The sequence below is a fragment of the Sorex fumeus genome, unplaced genomic scaffold (genome assembly GCF_029834395.1).
Source record: "Sorex fumeus unplaced genomic scaffold, SorFum_2.1 ptg000045l, whole genome shotgun sequence".
Lineage (NCBI taxonomy): Eukaryota > Metazoa > Chordata > Mammalia > Eulipotyphla > Soricidae > Sorex > Sorex fumeus.
In genome coordinates, this window is record NW_026606102.1 from 10,463,546 (window position 1) to 10,479,319 (window position 15,774).

Here is a 15,774-nt window from a genome sequence, read left to right on the forward strand (position 1 = left end):
TTTATTTGAGTTTATAGTAAGGCAGATAATCAATTTGTGGCCTTCAATGCTTTAAAGTTAGAATTTGGTGAACTGGAATATTTTTCTTGGGGATTTGGTCAAAACAAATGCTGACTCTGTCTGTGCTTAGAGGATGGTGCTCCCTTATCAGGAAAGAGAGGATTTAGGGTCAAACACAGGGTTTAGGCACTTGCCTTACAGGTGACAGATCCCACTTCAGGCCTGGAAACCACATGGTCTGCAAAGCACCATCAGGAACAACCTTCTAGTGCAGAGCTGGAAGTAGCCCCTGAGCACCACTGGGTGTGGCCCAAAACCCAGAAAGGGGGTGGAATATATTTTATCCTGCTCAAGTTCCCATAGTCCTTGTACTTATCCCTTAGCCACTCTCATGAATGTAGCTATGGGATCCCAGAAAATAACTCACTTTTTACTCCCATTTTTTAGAAGAATGATTTTGTAGCCAAATTATACATACATATATACATACATACACACATATATATTTATATATACTGTAACACTGTCACAACACTGTCCTCCTGTTGTTCATCGATTTTGCTCGAGCAGGCCCAGTAATATCTCCGTTTTGAGACTTCTTGTTACTGTGTTTGGCATATTGAATACGTCACGGGTAGCTTGCCAGGCTTTGCCATGTGGGTGAGATACTCTTGGTAGCTTGCCGGGCTCTCTGAGAGGAGTGGAGGAATCGAACCCAGCTTGGCCAGGCTGGCTGCGTGCAAGGCAAATGCCCTACCGCTGTGCTATCGCTCCAGCCCAATTTATTATATATATATATATAATCACACCGGAGATGCTCTGGAGTTACTCCTGGATCTGCACTCAGGTATTACTCCTGGCAGTACTTGGGATCCATATAGGATTAAGGATGCCAGGAATCAAATTTGAGTTGGCTGCATCCTGATCAGGCAAGGCAAATGCTTACCTGCCGTACTATCACTGTGGCCCAAACATATTTTTTTTTAAAAAGGGAGCAATTGCAATGATTGTACAGAGGGAAGACAGTGGCCTTGCATGCAGCCAACCGGAGTTCAATCCCTAACACTCCACGTGGTTCCCTAATTCCCACTATGAGTGTTCTCTGAATGCGTAGCCACGAGTAAGCTCTGAGCACTGCTGGTTGTGGCCCTCGAAAGATAAGTAAATAAAAGGGAGTTCACTGTTGTCAGCTGCTGCCTGGGGTGGACAGGTAGATGATTCAGGAAAGGTGCTCTTTCACTGAGCCAGGAGCTTGCTGTGATCCACCAGGACAGGTAGAAAACACATTTGTGGCAAATCCCTATCTTGGAGGCAGAACATTGGAGAAGGGGTTCAGAGCTCAGGAAGAAAGAGCCCATATCTGAACAATCTTGGGCCAGAGACCTATGCCATCTTGGGCAATATGGAGAGATGCCAAGGGAAGTTGGTTTCTGAAATAAGAACTGACAGCTATGAACTCATGTGATACTCAACTAGACTTGGGAATTGGAAAGCAAGTCTGCTCGGGAACTGGGGTTAGGCTGAACAGAGAGGAAAACTAAGTAAGTGACAAATGGACACAGAGACAGCCCTCTCTATGTTGGAACCTGAGCTAGGCTTCAAATATTTTATTTAGGAATAGTCTCAGGATGACAGGAGAAACCCAAGGAATAAGGCTATATGAAAAATGCTGTATGGATTTACTTAGATTTTTGGTGATTTATTTCATTTGCTTTATCATTTGTGTTTTCTCTCTTTGTATCTTTGTATCTTCAGACAGATATGCTTTGGAAACATGCATGTGTGCATGTGATTTTTTATACCCTGTTTGAAAGCAAGATTTATGTGTTTTTGGCCCTTTATTCCTAAATCTTTGGTGTATATTTTATAAAATTAGTTATAGTCTATCGCAAAGGTGCAATGAAGTTATCAAATTAAGTAAATTTGCAATTTGTGTAATATTTTTGCTTCACTTGCCATTGTATCCATATTGGATATTGACCCAAGAGTTTCCTTGGAAACATTTCCTTCTTTCCCGTACAGAAATCTGTAGAGGTATGCAGCTATTTGTTGGGTTCTTTTTACTTTACAGCCCTTCTTTGTGTCTTTCCTGCTCTCTGTTTAAAATTACAGCTCTTTTCCCCAAATCAAAGATGTGTTCTCTGTGTAATCTTCCCACCAAAATCCTCTGCAAGAGTGATGTGGTCTTCACAGAGTATCACATAATCTGCCTCTCTTCATTAATGCAAATTTTGACAACCTAATCAAAGTATTTTCCAGCTTCTCTGTGGTATAATCACACATTTTCCCCCTGAAAACTATAAACAGTAGGTGAGAAGACATTTTAATACCTGCAGATGGCTTGCTTTGTATCAAAACTTACGCCGTAATTCACATCTACTGATGACGGACTCAACTGTGCTTTACTCTGGTGGCTACAGAATGTTGGACTTCATTCTCCAACATTCCCTGGTATTTACCAGATGGTCCCTGTTCTGCTCTTGGCAAGAAAGGCCTGCACATGTGGCAGCCCTAAGGTTTGGACTCATACCCTTGTGCTTGCAAGGAAAGCTCGTTAAGCAATTAAACTATTTCCCAGGATTGCCTGCCTGCCTGCCTGCCTGCCTGCCTGCTTCCCTCCCTCCCACCTTCCCTCTAATCCTTCCTTCCTTCTTCCCTCCCTCCCTCCCTCCCTCCCTCCCTCCCTCCCTCCCTCCCTCCCTCCCTCCTTCCCTTCCTCCCTCCCTTCTTAAAATTTTTATTGAATCACCAATGAGATACACAATTACAAAGTTGTTGGTGATTGGGTTTCAGTCATACAATATTCCAACACTTACCCCTTCATGAGTGTACATTTCCCATCACCGATGTCCTCAGTTTCCCTCGTGCCCCTCCCTATCCCAGTCTGCCTTTATGGCATACGTTTCTTCTCTCAGTCTGTCTGTCTCTGTCTCTGCATCTCTCTCTCTCCCATTCTTTGGGTATTATGGTTTGCGCTACAGGTAGTAACAGTAGTAGTGTTTGTCCCTTTACCTACTTTTAACACTCAGTTTCAGCATTCAGCCTCATTTTTTAGATGAAAATAATATCTAACTCCTCATATGACTGAAGGATTGACCAGGATAATATTTGAACATTTTGTATTATAGTATCTGGCAGTTGTTGGGTTCTCATACACATGGACTATTTTACCTCTGGAGCATTTGAGCGGAGGTGTAGCTAGGCAGAGGGAAGACACAGCTAAGTTTTGAGGCGTTTAGGTTTTAGTTCTGTTGGAGCTGCTCTGATATTTGCATTCTGTTTCTCTTTCCTTCTTTCTTTATAAAAAAGGCCTATTTCCTTCCTTGGCTTTGTGTTCTGCAACTTCATGGTTTGATGTTCTTGCAACCACCCCATCCCCACCTGTACTCCTACCTCATCCTCAAACATGAGATTTTACATTGAGAAACAGCTCACTAGACAGAATGTCTGTAGTGGAAGGTTACATAATTCACATTTAGATTTGAAGAGCTCATTATAAAAAACCTGACACACTTCAGGAATATTAAATTACTGCAGATTGTGGGGAGCAAAGAAACATTATTGAAGCATTTCAAAATTCGAGACGCGCCTGAATTTAACTGATAGGGTTTCACAGCTTTTACTGGGGAAAAATGATTGGAGTTGTCACATGGTTTCTGGCCCTGAGGACTTTAATCTCCTTAATTACAAAGAAACGAATTTCCTAAATAATTTGGAGTTACTTCACAGCATTTGCTCAACCTCTGACTTTGAGAAAATTAAAGTGGAGGCGGGGTCTAGGCTCTGTGACTCTCTGTCCTGCAACCTCCTGATTTCAGTTTTGATTCACGGGGATGCTGACTTTCATTATTGATACAGGAAGGTACTTCAGAAATTCACAAGTAATGCTTATAACACTTGAACACAATCACATATTGTTGAACAAGTGACTGGAGAAAATCACAGAATAGAGAGTGATGCTCTCCTGTGGTTTATAAAAAATGGGAGGAAGAGGGGATGGAATGATAGTAAAGTATGAAAGATGTGTGCCTTACATGTGGCTGACCCAGGTTTAATCCCTGGTACCCCATATGATCCCCTGAGCACCAGAGTGACCAGGAGTGACCCCTGAGCCCAGTATCAGGTGTAAGCTCTGAGAACAACAAGGTGTGTCAAAAAAAACCCCAATAAAGTGGGAGGAAGAAAAGGGCCCCAATACAACCTACTTTTATATACCAACTTTTAAGAGTGAGTTTTTAAAATAGTGTAACATTGGTATGTTCAGTTTATTTTAGTACTTATTAGATGTCTGCTGTATACAAGACTTGCCAGAGGGAAATCTCTCCGATTCTCTCACCTCCTGCCACTTTTCCTTAGAAATATTTGTTTTTGTAGTCCTAAATGCTTAAATAACCTCCTCAGTAATAGGAATCTTGTGGTCACATACGAGCATTGCAATGTTGAGCAGTTAACAAAGAAAACTACTAATACCTAATATTTAGGATGTGCTTGCTAAGAGGTGTGCCTCTGTAAAGTGTGTGTGCACATGAACTTACATACAGCTCCATGAAGGAGAGGCTGTTACATAGAATAGGAGATATTCTTCAAAGTCCCAGGAGAAGTTGAGTTTCTCCCTCAATGTCACACTGCTTTTGCAAATGGCTCAGACTGGGAGGTGACCCTAACTCATATCCTTACCTAGGTAAGAGGAGGTTCCATTAAATCAAGGGATCAGACTAGTTTTATACTGGAGGTACCTTTTTTAACTGAACTTTAAGAGTTCCATAAACTGTTGAGGGAAGGAGGCTTGGCAAAAAAGTTTCCATAGGAACAGTTGAAGGAAAAATTGGGACAATAGAAGGCATATTACCTCCCTCTTAAACTTACACATCCTTTTATTATTCTGGTTGGTAATTTCAAGCCTATGCACATGCTGGTCCTTCTATCTGAAATTTATTTATTTATTAGGTAAACTTTTTTTGGCTTTTTGGGTCACACCTAGTGATGCTCAGGGGTTACTTGTAAATCTGCACTCAGGAATTAATCTTGGCATGCTCAGGGAACCATGCAGGATGCCGGGGATCAAACCCAGGTTCACCACGTGCAAGGCAAATGCCCTGCCCACTGTACTATCACTCTGGACCTAGACAAGCATTTATTGAGAGTCCTTTGGATCTTTTCCTTCTATTGTGCTTCATCATTCTTTAAGATCCTATCATTTTGGGGTTTGGCCCCATAATTCTTCCATGTGAAGATGGCTTCTGTTGCTCTGTACCCTGTTTGACCTCTGGTCATACGAATTGTAATCCCTCTCATGGCTGACACTTCTGCTAGCCTGAGCTGCTTTGAGACTAGGCAGTAGGCTAGGACTAGGTACTCTGAGCCAAAATGGTTCCACATGACCCGCATAAATGAACCAGTATTTTCTGGAAGGTGCTTAGGAGACATTTCTTGTGTTGGTATAATAAATGTTATACTTTATCATTAAAGTTAAGTTCATATATGACCAAATTTTGTGACTTAATTATGCCCCATAGAATGTTGTCTGTTGTCTGAGAAGGAGAAAAGGGCTAATGGAATGTGACAGAGAGGTACAAACCTAGCAGAACAAGTTCTTACATTTTGCATGCAATTTTGTGGATCCCTTTTTAGAAAGATAATTTTCCATTTTCTGTAGTTGTTATGTTAAAGTATCTAGCTCAAACACTTTTCATTCAGTATCTCTTTCATTTAAAAACAAATAGTTGCTTGTTAAGAAAAGCAAAGTGGGTATCTTTGGATACAATGGGAACTTCCTCATTATTATGTCTTACTATAATTTCATATGACTTTTATGTTAGGTGTTCTCATTACGCCATCTCTTACTATCAAGATTAAGAGATGTGGCTCATTATTCTTTCAGAGATGAAACCAGTCTTCAAGGTCAGCCTTTCCAGATTAAGTAGGTTTCAGTGTGGGGAGTGAAGCCAGAACTGATTGTACGATTGGAAAATTTATTTCTTCATCTTAATAAAGAACTTGTAAAATGTTTATTTTTTAAACAGAACTCTCAGATGGATGGATAGGTTCTGGGTGGGACTGTTGTCTGTAAACAGGGAATACATTTATTCCATTTACACAAGATCGAATGAGATAAGGCAGGAAGTGTCTGAAGGTCTAGTATATAGTAAGTGCATAGTAAATACAAGCAGTAATTGAAATGGTTGTATTATCATTATTATCATTATTATCTCTTCCCAGCACTGTGTCTGAGCTTAATAGTACCTCATAGTGTGCAATGCATATTTAGTCAAGAAAGAACGAATCAGCTTGTGCCAGCCTGCTCGTTTTCTTTTCTTTTCCTCCCTGCGTTAAATGCTTGTCTGCTCTTATAGCTGGGAGGAAAGCAGACATAAAAATTGGCTGGCTGGGAAGTTTCTCAGCCCCATTTGTCACCTTGCCCTTAGAGCCCAATTGTGCGTTGACTCCATGTCCTCCCCAGTGCCCGCCAGTGAAGGGACAGAGCACAGTTAACTTTCCTGGGATTTGCTGTAGCTGCCAAGCTCTCATCCTGCATGGTTGATGGATGACTGCCCTGGTGCTGTGAAATTCTCCAGGGGCTGATCAGGAAAGAGGCCGTAGCTGTGTTCTTTGGGTGCCTCAGCTTCTGCTGCCCGAAAGGAAGAAGCAAGGACAACAGTGTGTTGGTTTTTGCCTTTCTTCGAACCCTAAAGTTCTAAAACTCTCTTTTGAGTTATCTGGTGTGAGACCAAGTCATTAAGTGACCAAGCCTCTCCTTCCTTCAGGAGCCCATCAATGAATTGATTGGATCAGCATTTCTCAATCAGAACTCATGTGGGCCTTAAAAGATACTTGGGAAAGTCCAAGGGGGTCCTAGATGAAAATCATGTTGTGTAACAGGAGGATGGTGTCACAGCACAAGACTGACAAGTCTAGGGGGTGCAGCTGGTAGGACAGAAAGTCATAGGAAGGAAGCAAGTTCTAAAGGAGGCCACACATGGGGGGAAAAAAGGTTGAGAAATGCTGGATTAGATTATAGTGGTAATTTAGAGGTGGAGACCAGGATTTTTTTCCTTTGCAACATTGACCAGTGGATTGTCTTTGTTTTTCCTATTTAAGTTCAAAAGCGGATTGTTCTGAATGTTTTCTTCTCTCCATTTTCAGTGCTCAGAAGGAGTGATTGAAATGTGCAGCTCGGGGTGTCGTTTCTGAAGGGAGGTGCCGTTCTCGTGGAGAGGAGTCCTCCATGAACCTGGCCAAGGCCCGGGATCTGTGTGAAGTGGACTAAGGATTTAGTAGGATGTCAACTGAGACAGAACTTCAAGTAGCTGTGAAAACCAGCACCAAGAAAGACTCCAAAAAGAAAGGTAGGATTGACGGCTTCTTCCTGTGTACAGAAGTTCCATGTGCAGCCACTCTCTCAATAATGAAGAGAGATCTCTTTATGATTGCATATGTATTTTAATAGTCACCATCTTTAGTTCAGTGTATTTATATTATGGCGTAATATTATTGTAGCACTGTAGCACTGTCCTCCTGTTGTTCATTGATTTTCTTGAGTGGGCACCAGTAACATCTCCATTGTGAGACTTGTTACTGTTTTTGGCATATTAAATATGTTACAGGTAGCTTGTCAGGCTTTGCCGTGCGGGTGATAAACTCTTGGTAGCTTGCAGGGCTCTCCAAGAGGGGTGGAGGAATCAAGCCCAGGTCGGCTGCATTCAAGGCAAATGCCCTACCTGCTATGCTATTGCTCCAGCCCACCCGTTAATCTCCAGGTGAAGGGTTTTAAGTGATAATACACAAAATCCTTCCTGATATACCTCCTATCAATCTCTGCCTCTCTCCCCGCCCCCCTACACACACACCACCATGCAACTCTGTTACCTTCTTATCATTCTGTCCCTTGTTATTCACCTTTGAGTGGTCATCACACCTACAAATCCAACTCAGCACAGGAAGGATTGTGAAATCACGGATTGCTCAATCTCTTTCCCAGAGTTCTTGGTTCTTCCAAGACTTTGAACATAAATCCATTCCTCAGAGATGCTGATGAAGTTAGTTTAGAGAACAGAATCAGAGGACCACTGGACTGTGATGAATGCACTAAAATTCTTTTGTTACTCTCCCATATTTTCTTCTCTGACTACTTTATCCTTCAGAGTTGAGTGTATTGTGGATCTTCCTGGAGCAGTCTTTTTTCACTTCCCCAGTTGGGTTTTGATTACTTTGGTTTCATAGCATTCTGCTAGAAACTCAATTTATTAAAAATATCTGTCCTATGATTTTCTTTTGCTTAATTATCTCATACATTCCTCAGAATTTAACCGCCTGTTTACCTCCTAATTGCCCTGAATTAGAAAGCTCTTGACAAAGAAGGAAGCAGAAGACTGACATGCTTAGTATGATAGTACAGCAAGTCTCTCACTTTTCATGCTTTCTGGGAAATTTGGTCCTATGGCTTTTATGATCATCCCTTTCAATAAATATATTCTCTCACAGCGGTAGGGCGTTTGCCTTACAAGCGGCCAACATGGCCGACCCGAGTTCGATTCCTCCGCCCCTCTCAGAGAGCCCAGCAAACTACTGAGAGTATTTCGCCCACACGGCAGAGCCTGGCAAGCTCCCCGTGACATACTCGATATGCCAAACACAGTAACAACAAGTCTCATGATGGAGACGTTACTGGGCCCGCTCGAGCAAATCGATGAACAACAGGAGAACTGTGACCGTTGTAATTAGAAGTAAGCCACTTCCTACTCTGTGTATGTCATGAGTGAAAGAGGATGTGTGCATGTAAGTGAGTGTGTGTGTGTCTTGTGTGAACAAGGGAGTACATGTGTACAGAAGGGTGTGTGTGTGTGTGTGTGTGTGTGTGTGTGTGTGTGTGTGTGTGTCCATGCACATGTGCATATACGTAGTGATTTTTTTCAGGCTTCCTGTTGTCTTTCCTATCACATTCATTCCTTGGCTAATATAGTAAGCAAGGGACACACACATGATGCACAGAAAACTCTGGGACAGCCCCAACCTCACGAAGAAGCTCTGTACATTTTCTTAAGGTTCATTTGAAACACAAATATTTTTGAAGCAGCCTATTTTAGTGCTGAAAACATAATATTGACCTTGTTTTATGCATGCGGTCTGAGAATGAAGGGGAAAAGTGAGTGTGAGAATGAGTCTTGGGAGATCTGCCACATGGGGGGAGGAGTGATTCTGAGTCTGGAATGTGCTAGAATGAAAATGCTCTTTCAGTGGAAACTGACAAGTTATATTTTTGCTTCAGATTTAACCTTTCCACCAAACTGGTGCTGTTGAATGCTTAATGCATTAAAAATTGTATCTTAGTGAATATCTTTTCATTCTTAATTTTAACATGTAAAACCATAAGCATACTAAAGAGAGGATTCAGGATTTCTGAACACTGCTTAGTTAAGTATTTGGAATAAGAGCATGAAGGTCACCTTTTAAGAGCTCCCTCATCTTCGTGTCCTATTCAGTTCTAAAATCATCACAGTGCACAGGCAAAGAATGCCTGCTAGTAAGTGGCAAGTACTGTAGTATCTGAGCAGATAGGATTGGGTTAAAATTTCAAAAGTACACTTTCTTTTTTTGCTTTTTGGGTCATACCCAGTGATGCACAGAGGTTACTCCTGGCTCTTTACTCAGGAATTAGCCCTGGCGGGGCTCAGGGGACCATATGGGATGCTGGGAATCGATCCTGGGTTGGCTGCATCCAAGGCAAATGCCGTACCTGCTGTGCTATTGCTCCAGCCCCTCAAAAGTACTCTTTCTATATCTGTTGACCTTTAAAGTGTTCCTGACCTCTTTGAGCCTCAGTTTCCTCTTCTGTCAAGTAATATAATATTCCAGCCTTTAAGGCCAATTGTAAAAATTAATATATTTAGATTTTACTGATGCTCAGCTAAGCTTCTGCTTTTCTTCCTCTCTCTTCCTCTTTTTATCTTTATCTATGATCATTCCCTTTCTTCTCTTTCATCTTGCTTTATTTCCCTCTACTTTGCTTTTGTTGTTCTCCTATTTCCAGCCCCTCCTACTTGTCTTTCTCTTTCCCATCATCATGGCATGGTTTTGCCTTATTCTACTTTAGAGCCATGGGGGAAGTATATAGCTGATTTATAGCAGAATATGTATTTCAAAGTGGTCAATAGTGATGCCACAGAGATAAACAGTCGTTGTTTAGATGCTTGTTTGAACTAAGGTACCATGAAGGCACATAAATGCATCTAAAATGAAAAAGAAATTCCTTGTAACAAGATTCATTTATTTCTTGTTTTAATTATGAAATGATACATAGTCCACTGAACAGGTGTTGCTAGCTGACTCAAATGGGTATATATTTAAAAGGAAATAGTTACATATTGATCTTGAACTGTGTGTATTATTAAACCAAAGTGTTATCTCTTTCTCCAACTCTTCCTTGATTTCTACGGGATGGACATATAACCTCTTAGGCAAGTTCGTGTCTTTGTTTTCAGTCCCGAAGTAGTTATTTCTTTTCTTTTTTTGTCTGTATCTCTTAACATGTTCTTAAATAAATGAAAATACTGATAAACTGAAAATATGGTATAAAGAATATATCTTAATTTCCTTTCATTTATCATTTTCTGGAAGAAGTTCTTTTTAATCATAAATATACATGCCAACTTATCACATGATTTTTCTTTTTATTTAAATAATCTGGTACTTTTCTCTTTATTTTCTGCTATATTTGTTTTCTAACCATTATTTCTAACCATTATTGCTGGAGCAATAGCATAGCGGGTAGGGCATTTGCCTTGCATGCGGCCAATCTGGGTTCAATTCCTCCGCCCCTCTCGGAGAGCCTGGCAAACTACTGAGAGTATTCCTCCCACACGGCAAAGCATGGCAAGCTAACCATGATGTATTCAATATGCCAAAAACAGTGATGTAACAGCAAGTCTCCCAGTGGAGACGTTACTAATGCCCGCTTGAGCAAATCAATGAACAACGGGAGGATAGTGCTGTAGTGCTAACCATTATTTTAGAGATTGACATCCTGCTTTTACATGAGACATGGTGTTTCCTGTAACCAGTGAATTTTATTTCTTGATATTTTACTTAGTGCTCTGATTCTATATTCATCAACAAGATTAATTTAAATTTTTTCTTTAAATAAGTTTTGTAGATGATACTTAGCAAAGTTATTCACTTTGCATAATGATCTTGGTAGTAAGGGATGATACTTACGTCTCTATATTTTGAAAAGCATCTATAATTTTATCTGATTTGTGTGTATGTGTGTTTGGGTCATGCCTAGTGGTGCTCAGGTCTTATTTCTAGCTCTGCTCGTAGGGATCACTCCTGAACAGGATTCAGAGGACATCACGGTCCTCCCATTGTTCATCGATTTGTTCGAGCAGGCCCAGTAACGTCTGCATCATGAGACTTGTTGTTACTGTGTTTGGCATATTGAATACATCACGGGGAGCTTGCCAGGCTCTGCCATGTGGGCGAGATACTCTCAGTCGCTTGCCCGGCTCTCCGAGAGGGGCGGAGGAATCGAACTCGGGTCGGTCATGTTGGCTACTTGTAAGGCAAATGCCTTACCGCTGTGCTATCGCTCCAGCCCCAGGAGGACTGTATAGGGTGCCAGAAATTGAACCTATGTCAGCAGTGTTCAAGGCAAATGCTCAACCAGCTGTCCTATATTTCCAACCTTTATTTGATTTTCTTAAAGTCTATCTGCTTATTACTGAAAATAAGAAGAAACAAAGTCACCACACGTAATCCCCCAAATCCAAAATAACTGCTATTAAACATTTTAAGTCACTTTCTTCTGGTCTGACTTTCTAAGACAATATGTGCTTAAGATCATACCATTCATATAATTTCATACCTGCTTTGTTATTTGCTATTATATTATAACTACATTTCTTATTAATGATAGTGCACACTGAAAGAGCTTTTTCCCCTTTTGGCAAGATTTAGCTGGCTCCCAGGGCAGACACTTAATTTCCTAAAAATGGATACCTAGAGTGCTATGCATAAAATTAGGAGGCTTTTTTAGAATTTCTCCAGTTCTTTAAACCAGTCTGTTGAAAGCAGATCAGTTTCATTTTCTTTCTGAAAATAATAAACTTTAATGGAGTAATGCTAGTATAAAACATTGTATGTTTTAGGTCTGTAATTTTACACCTCCTCTAAAACATATTACCATTGTACACCCACTGCTACAGTATCAATATCTCTCCATCACCTTTAAGTCCTCTGACCTTACTACCCACCTGGTAATCTCAGTTTTCCTCTGAGTCTAAGGGTTTTTCCCTGATGTGGATTTTTCTGTTTCCTTGTTTTGCTTCTCTCTGTCTCACTTATTAGTGGGATTAACCCATAGTCATCTTGCTGCTCCTAGTTTATTTTGTTTACCATGACCCTATCTATGTTTTAAGCAAAAATGTTTGATGTTTGAGAGGGAAGTCTCTCCATCTGTGCTGGGAGGAACCAGGGTTGTATGTGACAGTGCTAGTGAGGCCATTGGGTGCTAGGGACAGAGCCTGGGGCCACATGTATGCCAGGCATGGGCTCTAGCCCTTTGAGCTCACTCCCCACCCCCAGATTTTATTTTCTCTTATGACTGAGTGGTTTTCCATTATGTACATATGCCGTATTTTCTTTATCTAGTAAAGTGTATTTGGACACTTGGGTTGTTTATCTTGGCTTTGTAAATAAAACTGCAGGGAATAGGGGGTATATATCTTTTAGAACCATCATTGCTGTTGATATTGTGGTTGTTCAACTATATACCTGAAAATGGAAATCCTGGGTCATATGGAAGATCTATTCTGAGTATTTGGAGAAATTTGCATACTGTTTTTCATAGAGGCTGGGCCCAGTTTGAATTCCCACCAGCAGTCAATGAGGCTTCATTTTTCTTCACACCCCGCCCCTACCCCCAGCACTTGTAGTTTCTGGCTTTTTTGATATAGACCATTCTTACAGGTGTGAGGCGATATCTCATTACAAGTCAGATGGCTTCAAATACCAGTCACACAGGGCATATTTCATCAGCGAATGAGTTTCTAGACAGGCCATGCATGAGACGTAACGAGAGTATTCACAATTCAAATAAGGGATGAAAGTCGTGAGAAATATACTTGTTTTCTTCATTTCATTTTCATTGAATTGCATTGCTCTACACATACAGCTTGTCAAACAGTACCTGTTTCAGGAGTGGAATTTGATGGAAGACTGGAGGAAGCGAATGTATATTTTTCAGCATTGTTACTTGCCTTCAAAGGAAAAAGGGAGTCAGTATGATTCTTGCGTCAGGTCTTCTCTGTGTTAGGACACAGTGTAAAGGTCGTAGGAGAAGAAAGGGACCCTAGGAGAGCAGACTCAGTCATTCCGGGCTAGTGCCTGCTATCTTAGTGCCATGGGAAATCTTCATCTTACTTTTCCTCTTCCTTGCTATGGATCCAGGGAGAAGCTATTAAGTCTTTGAGCCTTTATGTTTAAGAGAGGGAGTTGTGGGGGGAGAAAGAGAGAAAGAGAGAGATAAAGACAGAAACAGAGAGAGAGTCTAATACTTACCCTTATCATTAGAAGAACAAAGGAGTTACAGTATGATCTTGGGATTTGTAACATGGCTGCTGCTAGGCCCTAATTAGCTCTTCTGTCCTTTTCCTTCTGAGATCACAGGTCGACTTATCTCCCAAGTTTCTATAAATACTTAGAAATAAAGGTAGTTGCTCTGCGTGTATTTCTTTTAGGTCTATACCCCAAGTATCATTAGTTACGACAAGGAACCCTACCTCAGTTTTTCCTCCCAGTGAAATTTGGCCCCAAAGATTGAGGCTGTGATGGAATCAGGGGAATTTGGTGGAATTAGTTTCTAGGTTCAAGCCTCTTTCTCCCTGATGAATATTTCAGTGAGAATGACTTGCCCCCAGTCACTCAGTTGGTCAGTGACAAGGCTTGGACTAGAACCCGAGGGGGAGGCCCTGGCTTCTGTGGCTTTATTTCAGCAGATTACAAACAACTTAAATTTCTTAGGATCTACCTCTTGGTGTATTTGCTGCTATTCTTTACACTTGCGATCCTAGAGGGAGCCCATGATTCAGACATTTCCCACTGGCATCTCTTGGGCTAGTTCTTTACTCTTCCTGTGTTGAAATAAACACCGGTTTCAAAAATAACTGGAAAAGTAAACTCAAAAAGGAAGTTCAGTAGAAAATAAGCCATGTTGTCCAGCCACACATATGTATTGTCATGACTTACTTCTTGCTTCGTGTGTGCTAACCACTGCAGGTCCGCTGTCCTTATGAGTCTAAATCTCACAACCCACTGAACACTCAAGGAAGTGCTGTGTAGATAGATAATGAGATGTGGCCTCATCATGTGGCCTGTCTGCAGTACTAGAAAATGTGGGTCTCACCACAAGAGAGCCTGTGCCTTCATCTTGGACTGAACAGTATGGACTTTCCTTAGGACTAAGCAAAAGCAGTCTTGTTTGGAGGGGTGGAGTGGGGGTGAGCATGGAGACAGATTAGCCATGTGATGCAAATGTATACCCCCCCTTCTATGTCTCAGTTCAGTTTGGGATCTTCAGGAGCTATTCGTTTTCTCCTGACTATGATTTGTGGGCAGTAGAAATTCAAAGTCAAGGATTTAATTACAGGAGGACATAAATTTCTGGGAGCTTGCTCTGCAAAGCATCTGGGATGAAGGGTTGGGGAGGTGAAATAGCATTCTGGGCCAGGAAGGCCAGTTATTTGTAGTGAGACTATATGATCATCTGGTGGAGGTAGGGGACCTTTCTGTCTTCTCTCTGGGCTTGTAGCATGAATATATTCAGGACACCTCTCTCAATGAGTCAGTGCCTGAGTTCCTGGTGACTTAGTTCCAGGCCTCATGTAATCGGGTTTCACCAGGAGGTCAGGGTCTCTTCCAGTCCTTCATCACACCTCCTTATTTCTTGAATTTGTGCTGTATTCCAACAGCTATTTCAGTGGACACAGATCAAACAAGACTTCTGAGCTCTGCTCCTTGACCCCTTTTCCATACCTTTGCCTCCTCATATTTCCCGGCCACACTGAGCTCCCAGGACACACCTGTGCTTCTCTGCATATTAGCACTCCTTACCTGGGTCTTTTTCTTCACTCTCTCCCACTGGGTGGACTCTTGGTCACTCATTCGTTCGGGCTAGCAACCTGGACAATTTGAGCTTCTTGGATGCCCTCCATTCATTCATCACTGGTGATCAGCCTCCTAAAGACACACTCTTTTCCCACAACTTCTCTCCAGCAGAACTTCAAGTTGTATTCATTTGGTCTCTGGATCATTCTATCACCCTCCTAAATGTTCTGTAGCTTTTATAAACAGAATGGTCCATATCCAAGCCATTCTTGGCACTGCTTCACCCATGAGAAGAAGCTGTTAGGCTTCACTTTGGCTTCATACCCTCCAGGTGGCAGCTCCCATGCCCCCTGGATCAGTCCACTCTGCTGCTGTGTCTTCCAAGAGACCCCTTTGCACTGACAGCTTCTCTCTCCAGGCACATCTCTCCATGATTGTCCATGATGCCCCTCTGTGCCACGTCTCAACTGAACCTCAACTCCCCGGCCCTTGTTGTTTCTTATACCTAGTGTTTTGCAATAGTTTGTCTTCCCCCAGGTATATGTTTTTGTACTTTTTTCCCAATCTTTATATATTTTATTTTCATAAAAGTAGTTCATTGCAGATAATATTCAAACACCAATCCCACCACAGAGCACCTTCCCATCATAATGAGAGAGAAATGTGGGAAGGTTG

At 41.5% G+C, this 15,774-nt stretch overlaps 1 protein-coding gene across 4 annotated transcripts in view; it reads left to right on the top strand.

Moving 5' to 3' along the window:
- The window catches only part of DAB1 (DAB adaptor protein 1), a 413,306-nt gene that overhangs the window by 133,173 nt on the left and 264,359 nt on the right, over positions 1-15,774 (top strand). For all 4 annotated transcript variants that reach the window (XM_056122171.1, XM_056122170.1, XM_056122173.1 and 1 more), the window contains exon 2: positions 7,144-7,346. In XM_056122171.1, coding sequence (XP_055978146.1) covers positions 7,280-7,346 — 67 coding nt within the window. In that variant the 5' untranslated portion in view covers positions 7,144-7,279. The remainder of the gene's footprint in view (positions 1-7,143; positions 7,347-15,774) is intronic.